Source organism: Wyeomyia smithii, chromosome 2 (assembly GCF_029784165.1).
Source record: "Wyeomyia smithii strain HCP4-BCI-WySm-NY-G18 chromosome 2, ASM2978416v1, whole genome shotgun sequence".
NCBI lineage: Eukaryota > Metazoa > Arthropoda > Insecta > Diptera > Culicidae > Wyeomyia > Wyeomyia smithii.
Window position 1 is genome coordinate 264,419,284 of NC_073695.1, and position 25,775 is coordinate 264,445,058.

At 39.7% G+C, this 25,775-nt stretch overlaps 3 protein-coding genes across 4 annotated transcripts; 1 reads left to right on the forward strand and 2 right to left on the reverse strand.

Annotated features, from left to right (window-relative positions):
- Nucleotides 1-285: 285 nt before the first annotated feature.
- LOC129724355 (protein germ cell-less) lies at nucleotides 286-19,279 on the reverse strand. Its single transcript, XM_055679188.1, has 4 exons — nucleotides 18,668-19,279; nucleotides 3,177-3,339; nucleotides 2,746-3,118; nucleotides 286-2,659 (listed from the first exon to the last, which is right to left on the reverse strand). The coding sequence occupies exons 2-4, from the start codon at nucleotides 3,311-3,313 to the stop codon at nucleotides 1,613-1,615; spliced, it is 1,557 nt and encodes a 518-aa protein (XP_055535163.1). The 5' UTR covers nucleotides 3,314-3,339; nucleotides 18,668-19,279; the 3' UTR covers nucleotides 286-1,612.
- A 2,126-nt stretch (nucleotides 19,280-21,405) lies between these two features.
- On the reverse strand, nucleotides 21,406-22,556 carry LOC129721285 (60S ribosomal protein L27). Of its 2 annotated transcripts, none has more exons than XM_055673682.1 (3): nucleotides 22,463-22,556; nucleotides 21,945-22,166; nucleotides 21,406-21,680 (listed from the first exon to the last, which is right to left on the reverse strand). In XM_055673682.1, the coding sequence occupies exons 2-3, from the start codon at nucleotides 22,161-22,163 to the stop codon at nucleotides 21,489-21,491; spliced, it is 411 nt and encodes a 136-aa protein (XP_055529657.1). In that variant the 5' UTR covers nucleotides 22,164-22,166; nucleotides 22,463-22,556; the 3' UTR covers nucleotides 21,406-21,488. The 2 variants fall into 2 exon arrangements, with proteins under 2 accessions (XP_055529657.1, XP_055529655.1); XM_055673680.1 differs by having other exon boundaries at nucleotides 22,364-22,469.
- Nucleotides 22,557-23,714: 1,158 nt separating this feature from the next.
- LOC129720580 (uncharacterized) lies at nucleotides 23,715-24,814 on the forward strand. Its single transcript, XM_055672067.1, has 3 exons — nucleotides 23,715-23,726; nucleotides 23,793-24,212; nucleotides 24,389-24,814. Exons 1-3 carry the CDS (start codon nucleotides 23,715-23,717, stop codon nucleotides 24,812-24,814), a joined length of 858 nt encoding a protein of 285 aa, XP_055528042.1.
- Nucleotides 24,815-25,775: the final 961 nt, after the last annotated feature.

Sequence of the window (25,775 nt, forward strand, 5' to 3'; positions counted from 1 at the left end):
GTTTGTATATCGAGCAAGTTTTTGACCGTTAGAACTTTAAAACCTCTGTTGAATTATTAATTATGTTCAGCTTCTGACACGCATCATATCTGACTTGAGAGCAGACATCTTACAGCCTACTCATTTATTTTTTTGGTTACTGTGGATAATAGTTCAGAACTCAACCATGAGTGCTGAAATATTTCAAATGTGGATTTTCAAAGCATGAATTACAGAAAAAAATAAAGAACGAGAAATTATACATTTCATAGGGCTTTTCTTTATAACACGAATAACTGTACGTGATACCGGTTACCGACTGCAATACAAAACATTATATTTCAGCACTGAAAAAAAAAGAAATATAAAAAATATGGACTATCTTAACTTACTAATTGTTATTATTTTTACAGAAGACATAAAGTTAACACAAAGGCGTTGAACATCACTTCAGCTTAGTTTCGTGTCAATGTTAATGTTTTACACTTACTTTTAAGATTATTTTAGTGACGAGAATTAAGTTCGTTTCGCAATTTAGGGACTATAACTTATGTCGATTAGATTTGCTTATTTGCATAACTTCTAGGATTGTGAAAAATTAATCAAAAGTGGAAGGACTAATGTTTCAACACAGATGTTGTGCTTGAGAATGCTCTTATACTCACATGTTTCAAGTTTTTTTTGTATTATTTCTATGCAAACCAGTAATAAATAATACAGGTTTTAAGTGTTTGAATATGTATTTTCGTTTTCTTTTTCTGATTTTTAACGCATAAGAAAGTTTTGCATGTGACTGTAAATATACAACTAATTAGGGTCATCACAGTGCAAATTGACTGAATCTATATGACCATGAGTAGATACCAACTGGCTGTTGCACTTTTCCCCAGGCTTATCAAAGTTAGTGCAATTGTAACAAACCGATGAAGAGTATGGAAAACTTTTGAGTTTGGTTTTGACAGCATGATGAAATTCTACGATGAGCTGACAGAGAATCATTTTCGAAAATTCAAGAAAAAATAACCATAATATTAAGAGTTAATTATTACATATTAGATTTACTTCTCAAAGCAAATTACGCGATCCAAATTATTTGTTACGCACTAGAAGATATTTAATATCGAAATGTTCTCAATATATCTGTAATATAAAACAAGAACTACATCCTATTCAATTCGAAAAAATAGTCCTTCCAACCGTTCAAAAAAAATCGAGCCCTTCTACCGCAAACAGCTAAATAAGCAGGACTGCCGGCAATATAAGACACTTCATGAAAGCGGCCTGACGGCACAGCGCAAAATGGCACATCGAATCTGCTCCGGAATCGAGCCGGCGAATTAGAATTATTAACCTGCTGATCAATCGAACGAATTGACCGGATTGACGAACATACCTACTATATTTCACATGGCTTTAACACTGCTTTGATATTATATGAAACGATAAATAGTACCTACTAGCGAACGGTGTTATCTGAGTGCGTTACGTGTCCGACGATGACCGATAAGAAACGTGCTGTAAGGTCTGTTCTAAACAGCTGACACGAACGCTGAGGGAGTTCGTCGATGTAATTAAGCATTAAGCATAGCTTCCTGGAACATCAAAATCCTTTGACTGTCACAATCGGTCGCAATCAGGAATCCATCACTGTGTTGTTGCCACTAGCATCCAGTGATTCTTCATCGACAACCGGTTCTCGTGATCCCTTAGACTGTTGTCCACTGGAATTTGACGGACCAGCCGTCGGTGATCCAATAACAGTACTATTAACATTCTTCCTAGTGGGCGAAACCACTAGCATATTGACGGATATCAGCAGTGGGTATGTAAGTTCCTTATCAAACATGATCAACATGGCTTCCTCGTTCTTATCCAACGCAATCGACTGAATGGGTGATGTTTGCTGATGTTTGATTTGCCGTAGTTCGTTGAGAGAGGCCACAGATACCCTGATAAGAAACTGTCGCTTCACCTGCAGGCTTAACAGTCGTTCATTTTCCGTCCGGTGGTGTCGCTTTACTCGTATGGTTTTCGTATCCGATATTAGTATCAAGTCCAAGCCGAAGTTGAATCCGGTCCAACGCCACTTGAGATATTCGTTTTCGGGTAACGTTCTGCCACATCGTATGCAGGTTTCCAGAAACAGCCTGTCATCTACCTCCTTGGGACCTTTGTCCAGCGATTGATCAATGAGTAACATACTATTCCACTGTTGGAACAATGGTTCGTTCAACCAGTCCCATGGAATGATGTTATCCTGTTTCAGTACCTTAATATCTACATGATGGTTCAGCAAATTGTGCAACCTCAATGCTCGAAAACTTTTTTCGAACGGTTTTCCTTTTACCGTACTCAAAAACGGTACCGAACTCTGTCTTTGTGCGAAATACTGCATTTGCTCATCGGAAGATGAAATTTTCTCACAATCGGAGTCACTCGTTACGTTAAGCTTCAAAAACATCCAAAATCTAAGAAGAGTGTAGAGGGACAACTCCGTTTGCATAACGTACAGGTCGGAACTTGCGACCAACAGTTCCATCAGCTCGATGCTAATCAACCGCAACCACTTCCCCGTTTTGTAGTACAAACTGAGCAGATTCACCAGCAACCAGTTGAATGTGGATTGTTTGACGGTTTTCACACCATACTCGCATGCTGCTTCATAGTACTTGACCGCAGTCTGCAACAAAAAGAAGGCAATATGTACATAAACTAATTATCAGAAAAGTGTTAATCGAAAGCTAAAAACCGACATTTCGTTCTTACCTCTGCGTTGGTAGTTTCGATCATCACTTCTGCACATCGATCTATCAAGCTATCCAGCTGAAAAAGTGTTGCCGTAGCTAGAATGGAAACAATTTCCCTCGGCTCTAGCACCACCTCGTCCATATAAAGTGACCCAAAAACCGAGAATAACGATTCAATGGTAACCTTGGGATCAATTATCTCGATATGAACATAATCCTCGTCCGCTTCCCGCCAAGATCCGTTAAACATGCTTGAGAAGTACGGACTCTGGCTTAGATATACCTTGTGCAGGTGCCACACCTTACCCAAAGCGTGCACCGTGATGTCCGAGTTGCGTTCCTCCTTGAACAACGCTTGGTAGATGTACTTTGCCGTTGAGATCAGCTTTTTTCTGGAAGGAAAGTTTATTTAACAATGCTTTACTTATAGGATAAATTAAAACAACGAACCGCTTGGGAGTGGCCAATGATTTATCCAGAAGATCAGCATTTTCCTCGTTACCATCCGAATCGTCATCATCCCGTTTGCGCTTTCGGCCTCGCATCGCCTGTATAGGGCTGGATATTTTATTCACCACGTTTCCCATGTTGCACTGTACAAGACGTATGTTTCCTGGAATTGATATGAAATAAAAAAAATGATAAGTGGCTTTCGTTGATTGTTTTGAAATAGGTAAAAAGTAAAATTAAAGCTATTTGATTTAGCTGATATTTTTTTATTGATCTTTTATCGAGGCAATAAACATTTATTTTGAAGTAGAATACTTCTCTCAGGAAGTTCGGCTACATAGGGATGTGAAATGAAAATCTAAAACCGAAAAAAGTGAAAAATATGTCCAATTTCAAATGCTAATAAATCGGTTAGTATTCAATGGATTTCCTTCGTTCTTGCAGCAATAGATTGTGAAATCTTCTAAGATTCGTCCCAGAATTAGATAATTGTAATTTTATTATTCGCACTATTGTACTATTGAAAATAGTCAAGCCTTGTCAAAAAGAAAAATTCGACCTCTGATTGGTCGTTATATGCTTGCTTCCCAAGCACGGTCGACAGGATCATATACCTTGCAATTGAAAACATGCTATTTGGCCTATATGAGAGCCTGTTTCAGCCAGAGCCGCTCATAATAGTTCTAGACAGCGACAACAGCAGTCGTCCTTTCATAGCAGCAGCACTAGCCCTGTGGTTGGTCACCACGTCTCAGGAGCAGCGCTGTTTTTCTCAGCGTGTGTCGCCAGACAGCCATTATTCCCCCCGTGTTGGGGCAGCATGAAGATTGCATGAAATCCAATTTGGGAAATCAAAATGCCTTTTTGAAGGCAATTAAACAAGTCATTGAAAGTTAATAATTTTTGTCAACGCAAGCAAGTATTCTGTGTTGCATCCTAGCAATTTAAATTTGTCGCACCCGTCTTATTTACTGAATGTGAAATAGCTTCCACAGTGCATGTTGTCCGTGTTTCTTAATTCCTCCAATGTTAGGGCAGCTCAAAGGTTGTAATTAGCAACCGATTTTGAACAGCGAAATGCTTTTTTGAAGGCAAATAAAAAAATAATTGAAGGTTAATAATTTTCTGGCATCAACACAAGCAGACATTCTGTGCGGGATGCAATCAAATTCTGTTGTAGTTGTCTAATTTTCACTTTATTTAGTAAACACCCCACCGTAGGGGCAGCGCAAAGGCTGCGATCAGCATAACCGACATCGAATAATAAACTGCCCTGTTAGAACGCATTCACAAAAGCAGTTAGTTCGACTATGCAGAGCTAATATGAAGTCGATTCAATCAATCAGCATAAACAGAATTTCGTCGTCTCCCAGCTGCCAAGTTGCAACATGATGCAACACGCAACAGCGAGCAAACGAAATCGCTTGATGTTACAAACCGCAATAAGATACGGGTTAAAACCGTTGCGTGTGTGAGAGCGCCATCGGTGTTTATTCGCTGGATACACTATCTACTATCTACTGAAGTCAATAATCTGCTTACATGCGACATGGGAACGGGAACATTTTCTTCAACCAAGCTGCACAACACGACACAAAACATGTTATTTTGTTGCTTCAATGAGAGTGCTATCGGTCCGGCTCGACAGAATGTTCACAAGAAATCATTTTTGTGCATCCGTGCTACGAAACTGAGGCAAACTTTAGAAACTGAAAAAAGAGGAGGAGCTTATCAAATGATCGCTCTGAGCCAGAATGGAGTCACACATATTTTTCAAGTTATATCATTCCACCACGTACGAAAAATAATTCATTCCTATTTTCATCCCTATATAAGAGCCTGTTTTAGTCGAAGCCGCTCATAATAGTTCTGAACAGCGACGACAGCAGTCCTCCCTTAGCAGCAGCGGGAGCGAGCAGTGGGTACCATCGATAGCGGATAGCGGCCACAACTGTGGCATGGCTGCGGATAAGCGCAGCAGTTTCAGCGGATCTCACCATCGATAGCAGCAGGGCCAGCAGATGCAGGTACAGCGGATACCAATGGCGGCCACAACTGTGGCATGGCTACGGATAGCGTTGCAGTTGCTCAGCAGTTGGGCCAGCGTATGGCGGCCACAACTGTGGCATGGCTATGCATAGCGTAGCTGTTGCAGCGGGTATATCAGCATCGATAGTAGCAGGGTCAGCTGATGCAACGACACTCCCTTCACTAAAATGCTGTTTCAGTGTGGTAGCGGGAAGCATCAGCAGCAGGCTTGCATGAAGTGAATACATCAGCCAGCAACTTTCTCTAAGGCCTCTGCCATAGTAGACGCAAAAAGCGGCGCGAACCGATTCGCTCGGCCGTAGGTTAATGTACAGCTCTGCTGATGGCTGTACATTAACCTACAGCCGAGCGAATCGGTTCGCGTCGCTTTTCGCGTCTATTATGGCAGAAGCCTAATGGGAAAGTTGTATCATTTTGTTCAGATGAATATTATTGTCGGTAATATTACAGCGATGCGATTGCGTAAATCCGATTTTGAATTGAACAATTGTTCTTTTGAGAACAAATAAAACACTTATTTGAAGAGTTAATAGCTTTTGGTACCAATAGCAGTATAGTAACAGCCTCAGCGGTAGATGCAGATGCAGCCGGTACTTCCCTGAGGCCGATGTAAAGGTAAATGGGAGCAGCACGGCGAAACAGTTCTGGTTATGCTTAGACGCGCGTCATTTTTCGTTGTTGATATTCCCCACATGAAACGACGCGCTTTCGTATGATAGCGGTGGTATTAGCGGTAGATGCATTTGCCAACACTTCCTCCAGTAAAGCCGGGTCTAGTTTTCAATGTGAAAACACCTTTCTCATTGTGTTGACCGTGCGCCTTAGTCCTCACTATCAAGGTAACACAGAGATGTAAGATAAACACTACATCCTATGATAAATTGAACAATTGTTCTTATAAGGACAACAAATGAATTAATGAAGATTTAATTTTGAATTAGAATACTTCTCTCAGGAAGTTCGGCTACATAGGGATGTAAAATGTGAATCTAAAACTGAAAAAAGTGAGAAAATTTTCAAATGCTAATAAATCGGTTAGTTTTCGATGGATTTCCTTCGTTTTTGCAGCAATCGATTAGAAAATCTTCTAAGATTCCTACCAAATGCATGAAATTGCAATTTAATCATTCGAACTATTGTACTATTGAAAACTCTTAAGCCTTGTCAAAACACAAAATTCGACCTCTGATTGGTCGTTATACCGCGCTTTCCCAAGCACGGTCGGCAAAGTCATGGACCTAGTAAATTGGGAATGCATCATTTGGCCTATATAAGAGCTTCATCAGATAATAAACAAACAATTCATCGGCTATTAAATTGAACAACTGAAATTTGAAGAACACAAATGATTATTTCAGCTCGTAGTCGGCAGCGAGGATAAAAAATTTGCTTTTAGTTATTAAGATACTTTAGAAAGTAAGCTACCAGATATAATTGGCGCCGTTAAACATTGAATTGTATTTGTGCCGTGTCAAATAAACTATAGATGAAGACAAATGATTATTTGAAGAGTTAATATTTTCTCGTTTTGCGCTATAATCCAAAGTTAGTTATCTTCATCTACTTGCATACTCTGACTATTATTACGTGTTTGCGTCGCTTAGTGTTTGGCTACGGTCATGCAGAACGCAAATAACGGCGCGATGCGATTCGGCAAGACGAAATCTGTTGAAATGTATAGCTCTACTTCACCTTAAAAAGATCTGTACATTTCACCTCGGTAAGGCAAATCGCATCGCGCCGGCATTCGCGTTCTGCATAACCGTAGCCTTTGTTCCGTTCCCGTTTAATGATGTCGTATTAAATGTGCATATTACAATTCGGCAGCACTTCAACTTCTCATTTGCACAAAATTTAAAAATATCCAATGAACTTCATTCAAAATATCAGACAAAAAGAAATTACAATACTGCCAATGAACGGTCAACGTTTATTTACTAGAAAAAATGACTGACACGCAAGCAGCCAGGTTATCTTTCTTGTAAAAGTATTCTACTTCAACCTTGCGGTCGTGGCTTTGCATACAACCTTCTTGTGATTTTTTTAAAGCCCGGTTCGAAAATTCGAAGGCCACTTGAACTATTGCCTGAAGTAAGTAGGTGAAGTATGGTGTATGGTTTGATTATAAAGTAGGCATGAGAGAAGTTTTGCTCGCTTTGGATGAAGACAAAACATCGCTAAGCAACTGCTCGTAGATTATATTCTTCCTCTGGAATAAGTGTGAGAATACCTAATTAGTTTTCTGTTATTCTCAATTCATGCTACAGGCTCGAGTGAAATTAAATGCACCAATTATTGACACTGAACTTCAACTTCTTATACGTTTGATGAACATACCAACATAGATGTCAACAACATAGATGTCAATATTGTCGAGATCTCGCGTTTTGAAAGTTATTTTTAAAGATTGATGGAATAAAATCAAACATTGTTTAAATTTCTTGCAGAATGAAAATTTTATGAGAGAAGTTGAACAACTAAAACCATATTCAATTCAAATTAAATGGTAAATCTGATAGACTGCCTGTTAAAGTTGCGTACCTCATGGAAGTACCTTGGTCCCGATTCTATATAATATTTTTACTTCTGATCTTCGTGATTTACCACCAGCATGCGAGAAATCTCAGTTTTTTGACGATACAATATTACCGCCCACAAAAATTATTTTTTTCGCTGCACTGAAAATGTTTTAAAATTTCACTCAACCAGGGACTTTTAACGGTATCTGGCACCACGTATGTTTTTTCTAGGGCTGTAAGATGTGAATAATATTTATTTGAAACTCATTTTCATGTATACAAACGTTTTACGTTTTTGAACATCTAAAAAAAAATCTGTTTTAGTTTGCTGAAAATTTAACAAACTGGTAAATTTTTACAAGAAACCTTTTATTTGGGACCTAATGTGTTGAACTATGCAGTTTTTTGTCTAAATATATGGTGTATCGGACGAAAATTTCCTTTTAAAAAATGTTAGCGATTCTGATCTACGTTTTAGCTAAAGCCGGAAATCTTCTATATGGAATCAGATGACCAGATTGAAAGGAAGCTGGATAAACGTTGTGGACTACCTGAGGAGCTGGATAAATCTGAAGATGATGTGGAAACAGATCCGGATTTCTCCATCGGAAACGAACTAGATTTTCTGATCATCTTCTCTGGAGGTTGAATTCAAATTATGTTTATAACACTCAACACATTCAGCACTGATCCACAACCATCAAGTCTCCAAAAGCGTCAAATATATACCTCGGTACGTATCTAATCGCCTAGTCCGATGCGCATGCCGATCTTCGTTTTCGTAATTTTCCTATATTGTACCCAATTATTAGGGAAGCAATTTATCCAAACAGTGATAACATCCGAGAAATCTTGTTCAGATTTGGATACATCAGATGAGAGTGAATCCGATGAAGATGATTCCGAACAAACCAATCGGACTACGATGGAGTTGACTTTCACTGTCATGAAAGGATTTTCAGTTGAAATTGATATCTTTGAATTTCAATTTTCAACGAACGAGCTGAGAATGAAAGAGGCTTTCAGGTCCAATCAGTTGACAGTGATTATTGGCTAGCAACATTTCTGTGGTTTCGCACACGTTGTGTTGCATTGGCGATGTTTATGCGGTTGAGAATGTAGATGCTAATATAGTTCATCGACTTCATGCAATGAATTGGCTCAAATCGAATAATTTCGATATTAAATCAGATATCTCATTCCTTTCAATGACTGGAACTTTCATTAAAAATTTACACCGCTGACACTGAAAGTCGTTTCAACTTGAGACAGTGAAAATGCGGTTTTTGTCATTTTCGTTTGCAGTGTCGAAAATTTGCAGCCCTGGCTACAGCTACCGTAAACAGTAACAGATCAGATCTGCCAATATTATTAAAGAACTATAAAGTAAGGCTAAATCGAAGAAACTTAAGCGCCTTTCTAGAGGAAAATATAAGTGGCGTCTAAACACAACATTGCTTTTATTATATGGCAAGATTCAAAGCCGGTTAACAACAGCATTTCATCCTGGAAATGAAAAAACTGCATGTGAGAAAAAAACTGCATGACGGAGCCAGAAAGATTATTACATGCCCAAAAGCACTTGTGGAGTGAACGGAGTGGAGCGAATGGGTGGAGTTGATCGGTTTGGTCACTTATGAGGTGGGTATAGAAAAAGCAAGAAGTGGTGGATGAGAATTTTCTATCTATGTGTGGACTTGGCTATTACAAACGCATATGTGCTGTATACTTCTACCGGAAATGGGCGGAGCCGTATGCCACAGTTGCAGTACAGATTGAAGTTAGCACGATAACTCCCATATTTGGGCAAGTTGGTACGCAAACAGGCAGAAGAGGTTTTAAGGATTAAGAATAAACTCTTGAAAAAATTTTTGAAGCGTCTTCCCTGGTTTAGCACGCATGAATTTCATAGGCTCACAAATGTGGAAACATTAAAAAATATGTCAAACCACATTATCAACGAATTCCGACAAGAGTCGTTGCCATCCTCATTTACAACGATTAGCTCAGTTTATGCCAGTGTTTGTGTTTTTTGTTTTGTTTGTTGGCTAACGGACCATTTACCGGTCTAGGGCCGAACGAATTAGAGACGTCCAGCTTCTTTTGTCTTGGGCAGCCGTTCTCCAGTCTTCTCGTACACCAGCAGATCGTGCATCTTCTTCCACCGCGTGCGAGACCTATCACGGAGTCGACGGCATCTTCCTGGTTCTCTACTGAAGATAGTTTTGGCGGCTCTTTTGTCAGGCATTCTGGCTACATGTCCAGCCCACTGAAGCCTGCCCCGCTGTATTACCTTCACTATATCAGCATGTTTGTATACCTGGTACAACTCGTGATTCATGCGTCTGCGCCACACTCCATCTTCCAATTTACCGTCAAGTATCGATCGCAGTACTTTACGCTCAAAACTCCGAGCACTCGTCGATCAATTTTCTTCAGCGTCCATCCCATATAACCATAAGCATTAAGAGATAACGTTTTATTAGCACTAATTCAGCCTTGTTAATGCCAAATAGCTTTATATCATGTTTTCTAATTTTTAGGGCATTATGCTGAACTAGCATTACTGAGAGCAAAATATGCGCTTAAAGGGCTACCGTAAGTGCTACGATGTAGTGTTTTAAATGCATATAGAAGACGCATTACATTTTTTCATAAGTGCCAATAACGTGCGATATCGAGTGGTCGATTAAAAATAGACGGGACATGGATACTCCACGTAAATGGAAAAAAAAAATTAAGGAGTGTGAATTTTCGACGCAAAGTTCGGGTATATGAAAGCATGAATCTTTCCAATGCAAAACGATTGCAAACTAGTGAGTTAGATCCAGGATCTACATCTCCTGGGCTCGTGGTTTCTGAACCGTCAGAAGATGAGAAAAAATTCCCTGTTGAATTCCAACAAAAAATAAACCATATGTATTTCTACTGAATATTTTTTTTGCATTCGTTCCAGACACATGTCAGAAAAGAAAAATCTCATGGATGCTCCAAATCAGCATTAGTGATGCATAACAATGGTTGCCACCTGCAGCACTTTATCAGCTCGCTATTTCGCCTTTTTAACATTATATCAGATATATACAAGCATTTAGGTCAGAATAAGTTTTTACCCATAATTCTGTAATAAAATATAGTATTGTTGTAGGGCAATCATTAAGTGCTTACTGGTTACTTGGGATGCCTCATGTCCGTAAAGGGCCACCGGGAGTATCAGCGTCCTATACAGCGCTAGTTTTGTGCGAGTTTGCAAACTACGGGACCTTAGCTGGTTACGTAGTACGTAGAAGGCCCTGTTCGCAGCTGCAATTCGTCGTTTCACTTCACGGCTCATATCGTCGTCACATGTCACAAGCGTACCAAGATAAACGAATTCGTCAACCACCTCGAATCGGTCCTCATCTATCTCCACCTCAGCACCAACACCACGGGAACTCCCACGCTCTCTGCCAGCTACCATGTACTTAGTTTTTGCAGGGTTAATAACAAGTCCCAATCTCGCTGCTTCCCTCTTAAAAGGTACGAAGGTTTCCTCTACGGTCTTACGGTTGATACCGATGTCGATGTCGTCCGCAAAACCAAGAAGCGTGTGAGATTTCGTGATGATCGTACCGTTTCTTTCCACGTTTGCTCTTCGTACTGCATTCTCAAGAGTGATGGTGAACAGTAAGTTGGAGAGTGCATCCCCCTGCTTCAGTCCATCTAACGTTACGAACGCGGCTGATGTCTCGCCAGCTATCCGCACGCATGATTTTGATCCCTCCAGCGTCATACAGGCAAGTGCGAAAACGCTAATTCCAGACCTCCCGTTGATCCGCTACCCGCTTTCAGTCCGTCGACCAATCCGATGACAAATATCCACCTTTACTACCAAAACGTGGGTGGTATCAACGCCAGCGTCTCCGACTACCTACTGGCTTGTGCTGACAGTCCATACGATATCATTGTACTGACCGAATCCTGGCTCGACAATCGTTCACTTTCGCGGCAAATCTTCGGGCCCAACTATGAAGTCTTCCGTTGTGACCGGAGCTCAAGAAATAGCCGTAAAACTTCAGGTGGTGGAGTTTTGATCGCAGTTCACCGCCAACTTAGTGCCTCTATCCTCGAGCGCGACGAGTGGTCGACTGCTGAGCAGGTGTGGGTGACAATCAAACTCTCGGATCGCACATTATACTTGTGTGCCATCTACATCCCTCCCGATCGGACTCGTGATTTAGATCTGATTCGCGTACATATGTCTTCGATTAATACCATCATTTCGATGACGTCCGCTGTCGATGATGTGGTTGTTTTGGGTGATTTCAATTTGCCCGGCATTATTTGGCGAGAAAGAGGTAATGGCTTCATGTACGTCGATCCCGGCTCGTCTACGTTGTCACCAACCTCCAGCGAACTGCTAGATTGCTACAGCACTGCCACTCTCCAACAGTGCAATAAAATAACCAATGAAAACGGACGTTTTTTGGATCTCTGTTTCGCTACTGTACGCTGCCAAGCCCCAGAAGTGACGCTGGCTCCTTGTCCACTCGTTAAACACGTTCCTCATCACCCGGCCCTGCTTATGGCAGTCCATCAGAGAGTCTCTCACAACACGATTTCGGCACCGACAACCGTTTATTACGATTTTGTCCGCGCCGATTTTGATAGTATTAACACATTACTAGCTGAAATCGATTGGGATGCTGTCTTGGACACGAACGACGTAGATACTGCCGCCTCAACTCTCTCCCACATTTTAAATTACGCCATGGATCGACACGTCCCAAAAAGGACCATCTCCGTCCAACAGAAATTGCCCTGGTTGAACCCAACATTACGACGCCTTAAATCGGAGAGAAAAGCAGCCCTGAGAAGGTTCTCTAGATACAGAACACTACCTCTACGGAACCACTACTTATCGATTAATACCCGCTACAAACAATTAAGTCGCTACTGTTTCCGAAGCTTCCTTCGTAATGTCGAGCGTAGGCTCAAACGCAACCTCAAATCGTTTTGGAAATATGTTAGCAAATAGCGTAAAGATGATGGCCTTCCTTCGAGTATGCACTTAGACGGTGTCACTGCGAACTCTGTCGAGCAAATCTGCCATTTGTTTTCGCGAAAGTTTTCTAGAGTATTTGTAAACGAACGGTTAACGACGGATGAAATTAGGACCTGTACAGAACGTGTCCCCTTTCTTGGCCGTGCACTGACTAACCTCTCCATTGACGATAGCGCGGTAACATTGGCCGCCTCGAAACTCAAGTCTTCCATGTCTGCTGGACCAGACGGCATTCCATCCGTTTTCCTTAAAAAATGCATTGGTAGTCTGGCTTCCCCGATGAGTTGTCTATTCGCTCAATCAATTCGCACTGGCGTCTTTCCCTCGGTCTGAAAATCGGCGTACATGTTTCCAGTGCACAAGAAAGGCCATAAAAGTAACATCGACAACTACCGTGGAATCTCCGCACTTTGCTCCATATCAAAACTCTTCGAGCTCGTTGTGTTTGAACCTACTTTCTCGTTCTTCAAGCAGTACATCGTCGACGAACAACACGGGTTCATGCCTAAGCGATCAACGGCCACAAATCTCCTGACGCTCACATCCTACGTAATGGACAGCTTTGACGACCAATCTCAGACGGACGTCATCTACACGGACCTATCCGCCGCTTTCGATAAACTGAACCACCGAATCGCCGTGGCTAAACTGGCAAAGCTTGGCATCGGAGGCCCACTGCTTCACTGGTTTCAGTCGTATTTGTCTGACCGGCGTTTAGTTGTGAACATTAATGGAGTTTTTTCGACATCTTTTTCCGCTCACTCAGGCATTCCGCAAGGCAGTCATCTCGGGCCTTTGATATTCCTGATTTACTTAAACGACGTCAATTTTCGACTTCAAGGCCCTCGGCTGTCATTCGCTGACGACCTTAAACTGTTTGCCAAGGTAAAAACTCCGTCAGATGCCGCAGCGGTCCAGAACCAGTTAAGGGTTTTTGCAGAATGGTGCGCGGACAACCGCATGCAATTGAACGCTGACAAATGCGAGATAATAACATTCTCCAGAAAGCGTAGTCCACTGAGTTTCAACTACAATTTGTCAAATACACCTCTGCGACGCACAAACTGTGTGAAAGATTTGGGAGTATTGCTTGACTCAAAGCTAAGCTTCAAACAACATATGACATTCATCATTGACAAGGCTAGCAGAAACTTGGGATTTATTATGCGTATCGCCAAAAACTTCAACGACATCTATTGCCTGAAGGCACTGTATTGCGCTTTGGTGCGCTCCAACTTGGAATACTGCGCTTCAGTGTGGAATCCCTACTACCTGAATGGAGTAAACAGAATCGAGTCAGTGCAACGAAGATTTGTTCGCTTTGCGCTCAGAAGACTTCCGTGGAACGACCCTTTTCGACTACCTAGCTACGAACAGCGATGCAGACTCATCGACTTGGATACACTGCAAATCCGTCGGGACATATCCAGGGCAATATTCGTCGCGGACGTGCTTACCTCACGAATAGACTGTCCGGCAATTCTCGAGCAACTAAATATTTACGTTAGACCACGCATGTTACGAAATAGTCTCTTCCTTCACGTTCAGAATAGGCGAACGAACTACAGTAGCTTCAGCACGATAACCGGTCTCCAGCGCCATTTTAATCGTTTCGCTACAAGCTTCGATTTCGACACCAGCCGCGAGATGCTGAAGACCCGCTTTCTGACTTTAGCACGTAATTTTTAGCATAGTACAATCATTTGGGCCACAAGGCCTGTTGATGTAATTTTTACAAATAAACAAATAAACAAAGTGTTGTTCACATTGGCACATAAAAGTCGATTTTTGTTGTTTGCACAAAGAGTTTTCATCAAAATTAAAATGGGTGGGGAAAAAATCAGTATGCAAGTCCGAAATCTAGTTGTTCACGAACATTTGAAGCAGATTTCGCAGCGGAAGATTGTAGAGAAGTTCGGAATAACCCGGGGAGTAGTCCGTGAAATTCTGCAGAAGCATAATACTTACTGTTCGCTTGCTGACAGAGCCCGAAGAGACTGTCGTCGGAAGACCGATAGCCGGACGGATCAACGAATCATCCGGGAAGTGAAGAAATCTCCAAAAATATCGGTCAAAGTGATTCAGGAAAACCTCTCGTTGGATGTTTCGACTAGAACCGTACGCCGTAGACTAGCTGAGCATGGAATAAAGAGCAAATTCACAAAAAAAAAAAAAAAAAAAAAAACAAATAACGTTCCGCAATCCTTCATCATTCTTTCGCCACAATCTTTCATGCCGCTTCTTGTTGAAAAGCTCAAATTTCGATTCATCAGTCCAAAGTACTTTTTTCCAAAGGTCTTTGGTTTTCTTCACATGTTTCCGGGCAACTTCCAACCGTTTCAATTCATTTTTCTTGCTGATGAATAGACGTTTTTTTAAGAATCTGCTGAGTCAATGCTCAACTAATCTGCGGCGTATGGTTCTAGCCGAAACCGCCAACGAGAGGTTTTCCTGAATCACTTTGACCGATATTTTTGGAGATTTCTTCACTTCCCGGATGATTCGTTGATCCGTCCAGCTATCGGTCTTCCGACGACGGCCTCTTCGGGATCTGTCAGCAAGCGAACCGTAAGTATTATGCTTCTGCACAATTTTACAGACTGCTCCCCGGCTTATTCCAAACTTCTCTGCAATCTTCCACTGCGAAGTGATCGTGATCTACTTGATTTTGGACTTGCATGGTGATTATTTTCCTACCCATTTTAATTTTGATGAAAACTCTTTGTGCAAACAACAAAAATCGACTTTTATGTGCCAATGTGAACAACACTTTGTTTATATCGCGTCAACTGAACCACTGAGTGATTGTAAAAAATATAACACAGCCCTAGCTGTCATAACATGTGAAAACGACGAGTTACTCAAAGGTTTCGAATGATTTCCATATAATTTTTTGGGGGTGGGCTTTTTTTTGTCAACGCATTTTTGCACACATTCAAGAAGTCATGTAATGGAGTGAACAAAATCCAACCAAAATGACAAAACTCGTTAAGTATCTGAAAAAGTGCTAAATAACAAACAATCGCAAGGAATGACGGCTGCAGATTTTTATATGAAAGTCCAGAAATCGAGAAATGTTTCTAAATACTCAAGGTGGGCTTTTATTTATGCCTATCACTGTAAACCTAAAAAAAAGATGTTATAAAAAGTTCTACGCGTTGCAAAAATGCCCATTTTGATACAAACTTCTAAAATTCGGAACATTTCCAGTGTCCATTTGTCTCGTCAAGTTCTCAAGTAATACTAGGAGACCAGGATAGATTTCCAGTAAAATGAATCCGGTTTCATCAAAACTGATTCATTTTTCGTGAAGCTCTGGCTATTTAAAAATTGACAAAATTTTGCCTGTCTCAATCATTTTGTCTATCCCCTGTATATTTAATAAAGCGATGTGTTTCATAAAATATTCTAAATGTTGAAGATACATCTGTTACACTTCTGCGGCGATAATAAGTTGGAATCTACTGCATTTTACGATCCTAAGCAAGTGTCTTGAACCTGAAAACATTGTTAAACACTTTCTACCATTCGCAAAAACAATATGTTGTAATTCATTATTGGAAGTGATTTTAATAGATTAACGAAACACGATGTCCACTTTTATTAGTCCATGTTCACAATTAATAACCAGCTGACCTAAATTCCAGCAGGGAAACATAAAACACTAAACTCACCGCGCACCCTTTCAAAGGGACCGTGTGTAAACAAACATTTGGAAACGATCAAAAGTCCGGTATCCACCACACCAGGGACACCAACGTGCCGTAAAACACGACACACTACTGGAGTGTCTGATAAACATATGTTTGCCGACTCAGACCAGCGTGCAATCGTCACAATGCTAAAAATAACTTTACAGAGTCAAACGCTGTAGTAGAAAAAAAACACAATAATAATCTTTTCGCACAGTGTCGTTATTTGTCACTAGAAAAATGGCGCTTTCCTGTAACAGCGAACGTAGACACGTTAGGCTACAAATTTGTCACATTATGCGTTCGATATCCACAGAAAAGGGGGGGCATTCAACCTTTCACCACTGTTTTAAACCCATACCTAGAGGGTCTTTCACGGTACCACTGCTCAGTGCTCTAAACCTGACTGTATCCACCAATTTCGCGCAACGCACACGAGAGATGATGTCAATTTCACAAACTTTTTAACGCTTCTGGCGTTTTATTTCAAGCACGTTTCGCCATCGACGAAGACGATGGAAATGCCAATATTTGCTATCCAGATGTGTATGTGTATCATCCATCCGAATCGTTCATATTTGCATTCCAACTTTGGCGCGTTAGATTTTCAGTTGTAAATATAGTTTGTATGTAAATTATTGTGATGTCATTCGTGACTCGTGAGAAAACAGTAGCCCACGCACATCGTCTCCTCGTCCATTTGCATAATTACACATTCGTTGCAACTATTTTCATACGCACTTTTTGTGGTGCTCGCTTTATGCTTCTATGTATTTACATACCAAATTATGGAAGGTGAGCTTCACAGACTGCTGCTGTTGAAAGACGTGTGTACTAATTTGACCAAACGAGAGAGAAAAAAAGTCCTGGAAACAACATGTAAACTGGCGCGCTTTGAGTTTTATGGTGTGCCCTTCACGTGATTGCACACCGAAGGAATCGGCATTAGCGGCGTCCGCGCACACTTAGACATTTAATACTAAGCCGTTTAAGGCAGACGCAGAGCGTTACGGCCAAGCAACACGAACTTGACTCTATTTATCACTGCGAAACGTCTGGCTTTAAACAGCATGCTTACAATTATAGTATCAGCTAGCGCCAGCACGCCGCCTTTATGTGTAAGTGTCAGATCTGATTATCTGATCAGTTTCAATGTCTAGTATAAGCAAAGCTGGTTATCAGCTACTTCTCAGGTTATACTAAATGTATTCGTTTGTATTATTGATTCCTTATTTGACGTCAAAATGGTTAATAGTTAAAGGTAGCCAATGAGTTTTGTAGAGAGCCGTTACTTTTCTTATCCCACCATATGTACATTTGTGGCAAACGTTTCGGAATCATAAAACTTTTCTGAACGAAAAAAGGTACTACTTTTTAGAGGATAATCATCTAAATTTTCAGTTCACTGAATCATATATAAAGGTACAATTTTTACAATTTAAATACTCGGAAAGGGAATAATAAAAAGGATAAAAATAAGATCAACCTAAAATGAAAGAACCAAGAACCTCCGGAGAAAAAGAAATCCGAAAATGGGGAAACAAAATGTACAGAAGAATGTGAAAAGTAAAACAAAAATTATAGAATCCGTTTGTACGCTGAGGAAAAGCTTAGAATTGGAAGCAGAAAACGGAACTTAACAGGGCTTTAGTAATTCAAAAATAAAGGGTGTTTTTTCATGTCGTCCTCAGATTTGACATCCTTGGAATACTTTCGTAGTATCTGCTCCATAATAGCCCAGTATTTTTCGAGAGGCCTTGGTTCCGGTGCGTTGGGAGGGTTGTCCTTGGGTAGAGAAGTGACCTCGTTGGCTTCTTATTGCTCCAGGACATAATTTGAATAGTGACACGAAGCTAGTTATGGCCTGAAGATCGAAGAAAGTCTTGAAACCTCGCAAACATAATTGTTAGGATAATTTCACGGCTAACGCAACATCATCGAATGAATAAATATGTATTTTGTCCGATTTTACACCAACAATTCGCAGTGAAAGACATGCTTGAGTCACACCGAACAAGAGTTATAGTGTGAGTGTACAGACTCATATAAACTCGAATGATGTCATTTTACGCTAAAACATCTGCTGCAACAGAATGGTCAGCGCTTTATCGGAAGTCATTTGAATTGTTTATTTCAAATTCTTTGAAGCTAAGTCCCAATGTTTACGATGATCTTTAATAAACTTACCGACAAGCTTGAAGTACGAAGGAGTTATTACATCAATTCTGTCTGCATCGATAGAGCTGCGTATTTTTTTTTATACACCTATTTGACGATCAGTCATTCAGTCACCGTCCAAGGCTGATTTTGGCCGTCCCTTGCACCAATCTTCCAGCGGTTGATATAAACAAAGACACCTACGCGATGACCTTATGTGGGAGCGGAGTGAAGCAGTATTGCACAAACCGATAGGAACGGACAACTATGGCAGTATCTATTTACACTATACTTCTGAACAGTACTCTGCTCTGATGAGTATCAACAACAACGCATTTGGTGGTCTTTGTTATTGTTCTGATCCGTTTCTTCGCACTTCGGTAAAACACATCCCACTCTGATCTTTTTGATTGATAAAATTTTCAGAATTATTTTTTAAACACGGCTGCACTTTGTTGTCGTCACTGATTCTCAGTGGAACACAACATTCTCTCACTACGTGTAATTTATCAGCGTTAGAATCTAATCTAAATCACCACACTAATCGATTTAACAACTTATGTGCTTGTAGCAATAATTTTCAATCAAACTAAATTGGACGAGCATCAAAATAAAAATGAAAGAAATTCATCGAACGTCTGGCATGAAGGGTTTGCAAAAGATGGCGTACTGACAGCTTGACAGTTTATAAAAGGAACCATTTACACACCACGAACCAAAATAGGAGCGGCTAAATCTTGACGGCCGTAAATGGAGTGAGAGCATCAAAAATGTTTTAAGTCATCTTATGTAGAATAAAATTATGGTAGTTTAAAACAATTATGCCTTCAGTCCATTCTGTATTTAGTAATAAAATCATGTTTCGAACTGAATTTCATCATTTTTTTTTTGAATCAAATGCACACATTTTCGTTCTAACAACATTTATCATCAACAATCATGAATACAAGGAAGCTTGTTTAAATCAGAAAGTTTGCTAATATTAAAATGTATTTAATAACATCCTTCTAAATAACATCAGCATATTAAAAAATGCATTGAGCATACAAAATGTATTTATATACCTAAAGTCGCTTTTTACGCGAGAGCCACGTGTCGCGTGAAAGAAACCGCGTAAATTCCGAAATCCGTGTAAAAAACAACGTAAATTCCGGAATCCGCGTAAAAAAAGCGTAAATTCCGGAATCCGCGTGAAACAAAACCGCAGAAAAAGCGACCTTCGTGTATTTTAATAGTTGATACAGTAACGGAGCGTATTTTCGGCGGTGATTAAAATAGAATTTCAGGGGTTAGGAACAACCTACGAAGCAAATTTTTTAAATGATGCTCCTCATCTCAATATACAATACTGCAAAAAATAGTTTGGCAAGTTGTTCCTAACCCCTGAGTTTCTATTTTAATCACTGCCTATAATACCCTCCCTTACCCTAAATAAAATAAAAAATAAATAATAAAATTTAAATATTAAACTGATATATGTAATTACATTCATTAAGCCTGTAGTACAATCTTTGACCGAGCGTCAAATATTTGTCACTTTTTGACAGATAAAAATTTGGTCAAAGATAATTATTTGTCACTCTCCAATTTTAACATGGGACAAACAACAACCATGATGTCAAATAAATTTGACCATTATGTCAGAAGGTCAAATATTTGACCATTAGACAAAGAGTGTACTACAGGCTTTAGTTTCAGCTCAATCGCTATAAAATCAATACAAAACTTTTTATACTTAAATGGGTTATTGCTGGAATGGAAATATGATGCAGATGCATCATCACCAGATAATTTTAATGGAATTTTAATAAAAAAAAGTTAGCAAATTGGTTTCAGAGGAGAAAGGAGTAAAATATTGGGTAAACAAAAAACTCATTCTTATAATCCGCATTAATAACAAACGAACTACATACATTTCTATTTTCGTACAAATTAATTTAAGTGCCCCTTATTTAGCTCATTCTAAACTGAGAATGGCATTTTCCAGTTCGTTCGAACTGATCCTCTTGTTCGAATACCAGATATTGCTGCAAACTAGAATAAAGCCTGTAGTACACTCTTTGTCTAATGGTCAAATATTTGACTTTCTGACATATTGGTCAAATTTATTTGACATCATGGTTGTTGTTTGCCGTGTTTGCCCCATGTTAAAATTGGAGAGTGACAAATAATTATCTTTGACCAAATTTTTATGCCAAAAAGTGACAAATATTTGACGCTCGGTCAAAAAGTGTACTACAGGCTTAAGGATGATACAGTAAATGAGGATGAATTCGGGTTATTCGCGTTGAAAGAGATTTTGAAGGCTGTTCGCACCTACGTGAACTCTCATATGCAATTGTCAAAATGTGCGTGATGACAAAAGCAAAAATATTTCCTTCCTTCTTTTTCGCATGCAAAAACCAAACAAATATCAGCAACACCGTCAACGCGAATTCGTTCTAATTTGAATGACTGAATCAGTTATAAACAAAGGCTTAGAGATATTCCGTTTATCATGTTATTCCAGCTTTTATTGCCGTTTGTTAGTGTCAAGAAGGATTGAAGCATGAACTAGAGTATGTTGATTCACCTCGTATCACGTTACCAACTAGAAAACCAATCAAAAATGCGTAATGAGGTATTTAAAACGGAGAATATGTGTACTGAGGACGATTTCCATTGCAGGAAAAAATAATAAACGTTGATAATAATACATCACCACTTGTTTTAGTCATCAAACGATCGCTGGCTTCGTCACTAAAGAATTCAAACACATTCACGATCAATTTGAATTTTTCACGCATTTTTTTTATTACACAGTGTCTTCCCTCCGACGTTACTCACTCTCTCTTAACATAGTAGAATCTGTTTAGAATCGCAGCTTCTGGAAGAACCACTTGTTTTTTCCCGACTTGTGTCTGTCTTCAAACTTGACACGAATCTGGAAACGAGCCTTCTTGCGCTTGGCTGGGTCCTTCAGGTCCTTGGCGGAATATTTAGTGTCCAGGCTGACGTCTGGCACGCTGTAACGCGTGGGCATAAGGTGATTGTAGTTCAGAGTCTGATGAACAAAAAAGAAAACAATACAGAATTGAATTTCAAAGTTGCAATTTCAAAACAACTTAGCTTCACGATATTATATTTTAGACAACAATAATCATTACTGCCGTTCCAATCATAGTAGTCCCATGTTCTACACGAACCTTATGCGCGCTGGGACAACTATACTTGGAACGGCAGATTAACGATTTATGAATTACACTCTTACACATCAATGGACTTGACATGTAAGGTGGACGTGATCAGAAAGTGTTTTGATAAATACCTTAATGAACGGCTTTATCTTGGAACGCTTGTGAAGCCGGGCTTTGCTCATTCGGCGCGTTACACGACGAGGATACCGATCAATACCAGCGACAAGGGCATGGCCAAACTGTTTGTCCGAGGTTCCATCATCGAACGTTTTAAGGATGATCGCCTTGCGTCCAGCGTACCGTCCACCGAGGACAAGTACCACCTTGCCTGTTTTCATAATCTTCCCCATGGTCTGAAAAGCAGTTAAACATGCACATTATTGTAGCCGAAAAACACTTGAATAATTCTGGGAAAACGTTGGAAAAATTGCTATGCGGGCGACTGTTTCCTTCTCGCTTTCGAATGTTTGTTTGAGTTTTCAAAACGCCACTCGTCGGCACAATTGACACCGCGTAAAACTCGTACATAACGAAATGTCGTAATATTTACATCACAGATGTATAATTTCTCGCACCGCCAATGAAATCAGCTTATGTTTCAACGGTTAATTCCAGTAGTTTTCACTAAAATCTGATAAATTTTACTCACTCAACACAATGTGTCTACTTTCGATCCCAATGGCAGACCGGAAAAAGAATTAAAATAGGACGGAGCTACTTGACGTTTGCATGAAATGTCAAAGCGGCCAACTGGTATAAAATTGGCTGAGCGATCAGAAGGTCAATGCACACTACCCTGTGTCCACCGTCAACGGAACAGGACGACAACGGGTTGTTAGTTTTTTTTTTTCAATTAAATTATTTATTGTGATTCTCAAGAAATTTTAGCATATTGATGATCTATTTTAAGCGCATTTGATTTACTGTTAGACAAGTAAATCTGAAAAAAATGTTCTAAATAGGCGTCGTACACAAATTACGTACCGCATGAAGGGGGAGAGGGAGGGGGGTTGAGTCTGCGATACTGTTTGTTACATAGGGGGTAGTTAAGACAGTTACGTAACTGTGATGTTTGCTCTAATTTGAAAATTTCGGACGGGGTCAGGCTGTTTAGCGTTACGTAATTTTATGGGGGGGAGTCATTTCGAACGTTATCTATCGTTACACAGGGGAGAGGGGGTCTGAAATCTAGATTTTTAGCGTTAACATTTTTATAATATAAGTTGAAAAGAAATTAATATGGGCAATAATGGCAATAATACGCTTGTAACCTTACTCGCAAGAAGCGAGATGTGTATATATATTATTTTTTTGTTCACACAACACAAAGGAATGTTTGATGGTCTGCGGATTTCAAAAAAAAAAAAGCCGCAATATTCAAATCCCATTTTGACTGCAAACAATGAAACAACCATTTATTATAGCGTCCGTCACTGAAGTTTTTTGCACACTTCAATGACGGGCACTACAATGAATGTTTGTTTTCACTCTTTTACAACTCTGCTTGAGACAAAACCTCCCAGCTGGTCTCGAGGTACGATGCTGGCCCCAACAAACAATTTTGCTCGATAACGGCTTGTTAGGGTAGAGTTTAGCCAAAATTCACTGCATAATAGCTTATTAAGCTGTAAGAGCAAGCGCACCAATGGTTGCTATACTGAACTTCATTCATTTTGGCAACCCTCTATCATAACTAAGGTTCACACTAGTGGTTGCTAAAGGTGGTTATAAAATAGCAACTGGCATCTCGGGTAGCAGCACGTTGGTATATAAAGCAACCTGCTAGCAACCCACTATATGCCATTGCAAACTTTCTGTCTTGTTTATGTTCATTTTAAAATTCACTGGCTCGACTTGGTTTGTTTGAGCTTCCAAGTTTACCTTTTTAATTTGAATATTAAATGGAGCCAACGGTATGATCATTGATGGTAAAAATGTGTATATTCATATTCGCTTTAATCGTCTTTGCTCGTTAGCAGAGTGCATCGAAGCTTCGTGGTAAAAATTGGACCATTGAAGAAGATGAAGCGTTGTGTACAGTATGGCTGAATGTTTCTACGGATGCAATGGTCGGTATAAATCAAAATACTGAAAATTTGTACAATCGGATCTACGAGAATTTCATCGAAATATGCACAGCTAAAGTTGTTTCATCTAATCCGGAACTTCGAGCATCGAAAGGTATCAAGGCCCGCTGGCATCAAATTAATAAAACAGTTTGCAAGTTCGCTGGTTGTATTGCGCAAATCACCAACCAACAGCAAAGCGGAGCACCACCTGAAGATATTTTTAAGCAAGCATTGACATTGTTAGCATCAACGGAACATTCATCATTCTCGCTAATGCACTGCTTTAAAATTCTGGAAAGTGCTCCAAAATGGCAGCAATACAATGTAAAGGTATTATTTAATTCAAACAGCTTTTTACTATATTCTCTTTCGCGACTTCGTCTAATCACTTTATTACATTGTATGACTCAACTATTACTCTATGCGACCCAGTTTGCTTTTTATATTTTACGTTTATAAAACAAAGGTTGTGATATTATTTTATTCCAGAAATTTGTAAATTTCAGGAAACATCGATGAAACGGAAGCTAACAGTTGGAAGTGAAACCAATTTTGGTGGGAACGATTATGGAAATGGTAAACTACAAACTAGTGAAGAGCGTCCAAAAGGACAAAAAACAGGTAAGCAGCAGCTGAAGCATCAACACATGCTGGACTCTACCGCATCGGAAATAGCGAACGCGACAAAACTATTAGCGCAGGTGGCCCAAGAAAAACTCACAACCGTCACACAAAGGAATTTTACGCTAAGTAGAATGGTTGACCATTCTGTCATGTCAATAGATTTCAGTAAGTTGAGTGAACATGCAAAAGAATATTACATGCTCGAACAACGACTGATTCTAAAAGAGACACAATCCAAAATATTAGCAAATAATGTTACCGAAGAGGAATACAGCATGAATATTGAAGTTTTACTGTCAGAAGAATAATCAGATGATCCTTTCTAAAACAATGCTTGACTAATTAAAATGACAACCAAAGAAGATTGGTATTTAATACAGAGAACAAATTTATTTCGCATATTTCTCTAACAATAAAATGTCAATACCAAAAACCAAGTAAAACTTAACAACAGTTATTCTTCTGCGCCCCTCATATTCCAAAAATGTTCAATCAGATCATTTCGCAATTGATAGTGCATTGCTGTATCATGAACCTGCTTATAGCGAGTTAAAAAGGCACTGAAATCTAGTTTCGAACACATAGGTACATTTGTAGCAAACATATAATCAAAGGTAACTACATTCTCTCTTTCATCCTCTTTGATCATATTATGTAGAATAATGCATGTAGGGGTAAACAGGGTAAGACCGCCCTGCGAGGTAAGACCGCCCACCGTAGTTTTACTACCAAGTTATAAAATAATTGAAAAATTTCTTTAACGTGTCTATTACAGTATAATTACATAACATTTTGCACGTTTTTCTGTTTTGATAGTGCGCGAACGGTCGCAGAAATAATCAAAAACAACCTTTCAGCTGGCAACCAGTCAATGCGCTATTGTTTTGCAGTAACGGGGCTTAAGGTTTTTCAGTCTAAAAATCTATTGTTTTGTTCGTGAATATACGTTTAATCGCTTGCCTGAATCTATCTTCTTTCGGAAATATCGAAGGCCGTGAGTAATCTTGTAATTTTGACTACTTTTTCGGTCAAATATGAAAATGTTCCACTGGGGGTAAAGTCGCCCACTATACAAGGGGTTAAACCGCCACGTATACAACTGCTTGTTGTTTTACTTTAAGACCCAAATGCCTCGACACTACAAAGGGAATATTTACAGGATCAGTAAAGCAACTTCAAGCCACATAAGACATCGATGTTAATCGACCATTTTCGATTTGGTTGAAGCTTTTCTAGACTTATTTTTGAAAAAAGTGAACCTGTGTGAAA

Bases quoted from the DNA above. Each gene is read 5' to 3' on its own strand.
- LOC129724355 (XM_055679188.1), bottom strand. From the start codon at position 3,313: ATGGGAAACGTGGTGAATAAAATATCCAGCCCTATACAGGCGATGCGA. The intron at 3,119-3,176 runs GTTCGTTGTTTT...CTTTCCTTCCAG, and splicing joins TCATTGGCCACTCCCAAGCG to AAAAAAGCTGATCTCAACGG. The intron at 2,660-2,745 runs GTAAGAACGAAA...TTTTTGTTGCAG, and splicing joins TCGAAACTACCAACGCAGAG to ACTGCGGTCAAGTACTATGA.
- LOC129720580 (XM_055672067.1), top strand. The intron at 24,213-24,388 runs GTATTATTTAAT...TGTAAATTTCAG, and splicing joins GGCAGCAATACAATGTAAAG to GAAACATCGATGAAACGGAA.
- LOC129721285 (XM_055673682.1), bottom strand. From the start codon at position 22,163: ATGGGGAAGATTATGAAAACAGGCAAGGTGGTACTTGTCCTCGGTGGA. The intron at 21,681-21,944 runs GTATTTATCAAA...TTTGTTCATCAG, and splicing joins AGATAAAGCCGTTCATTAAG to ACTCTGAACTACAATCACCT.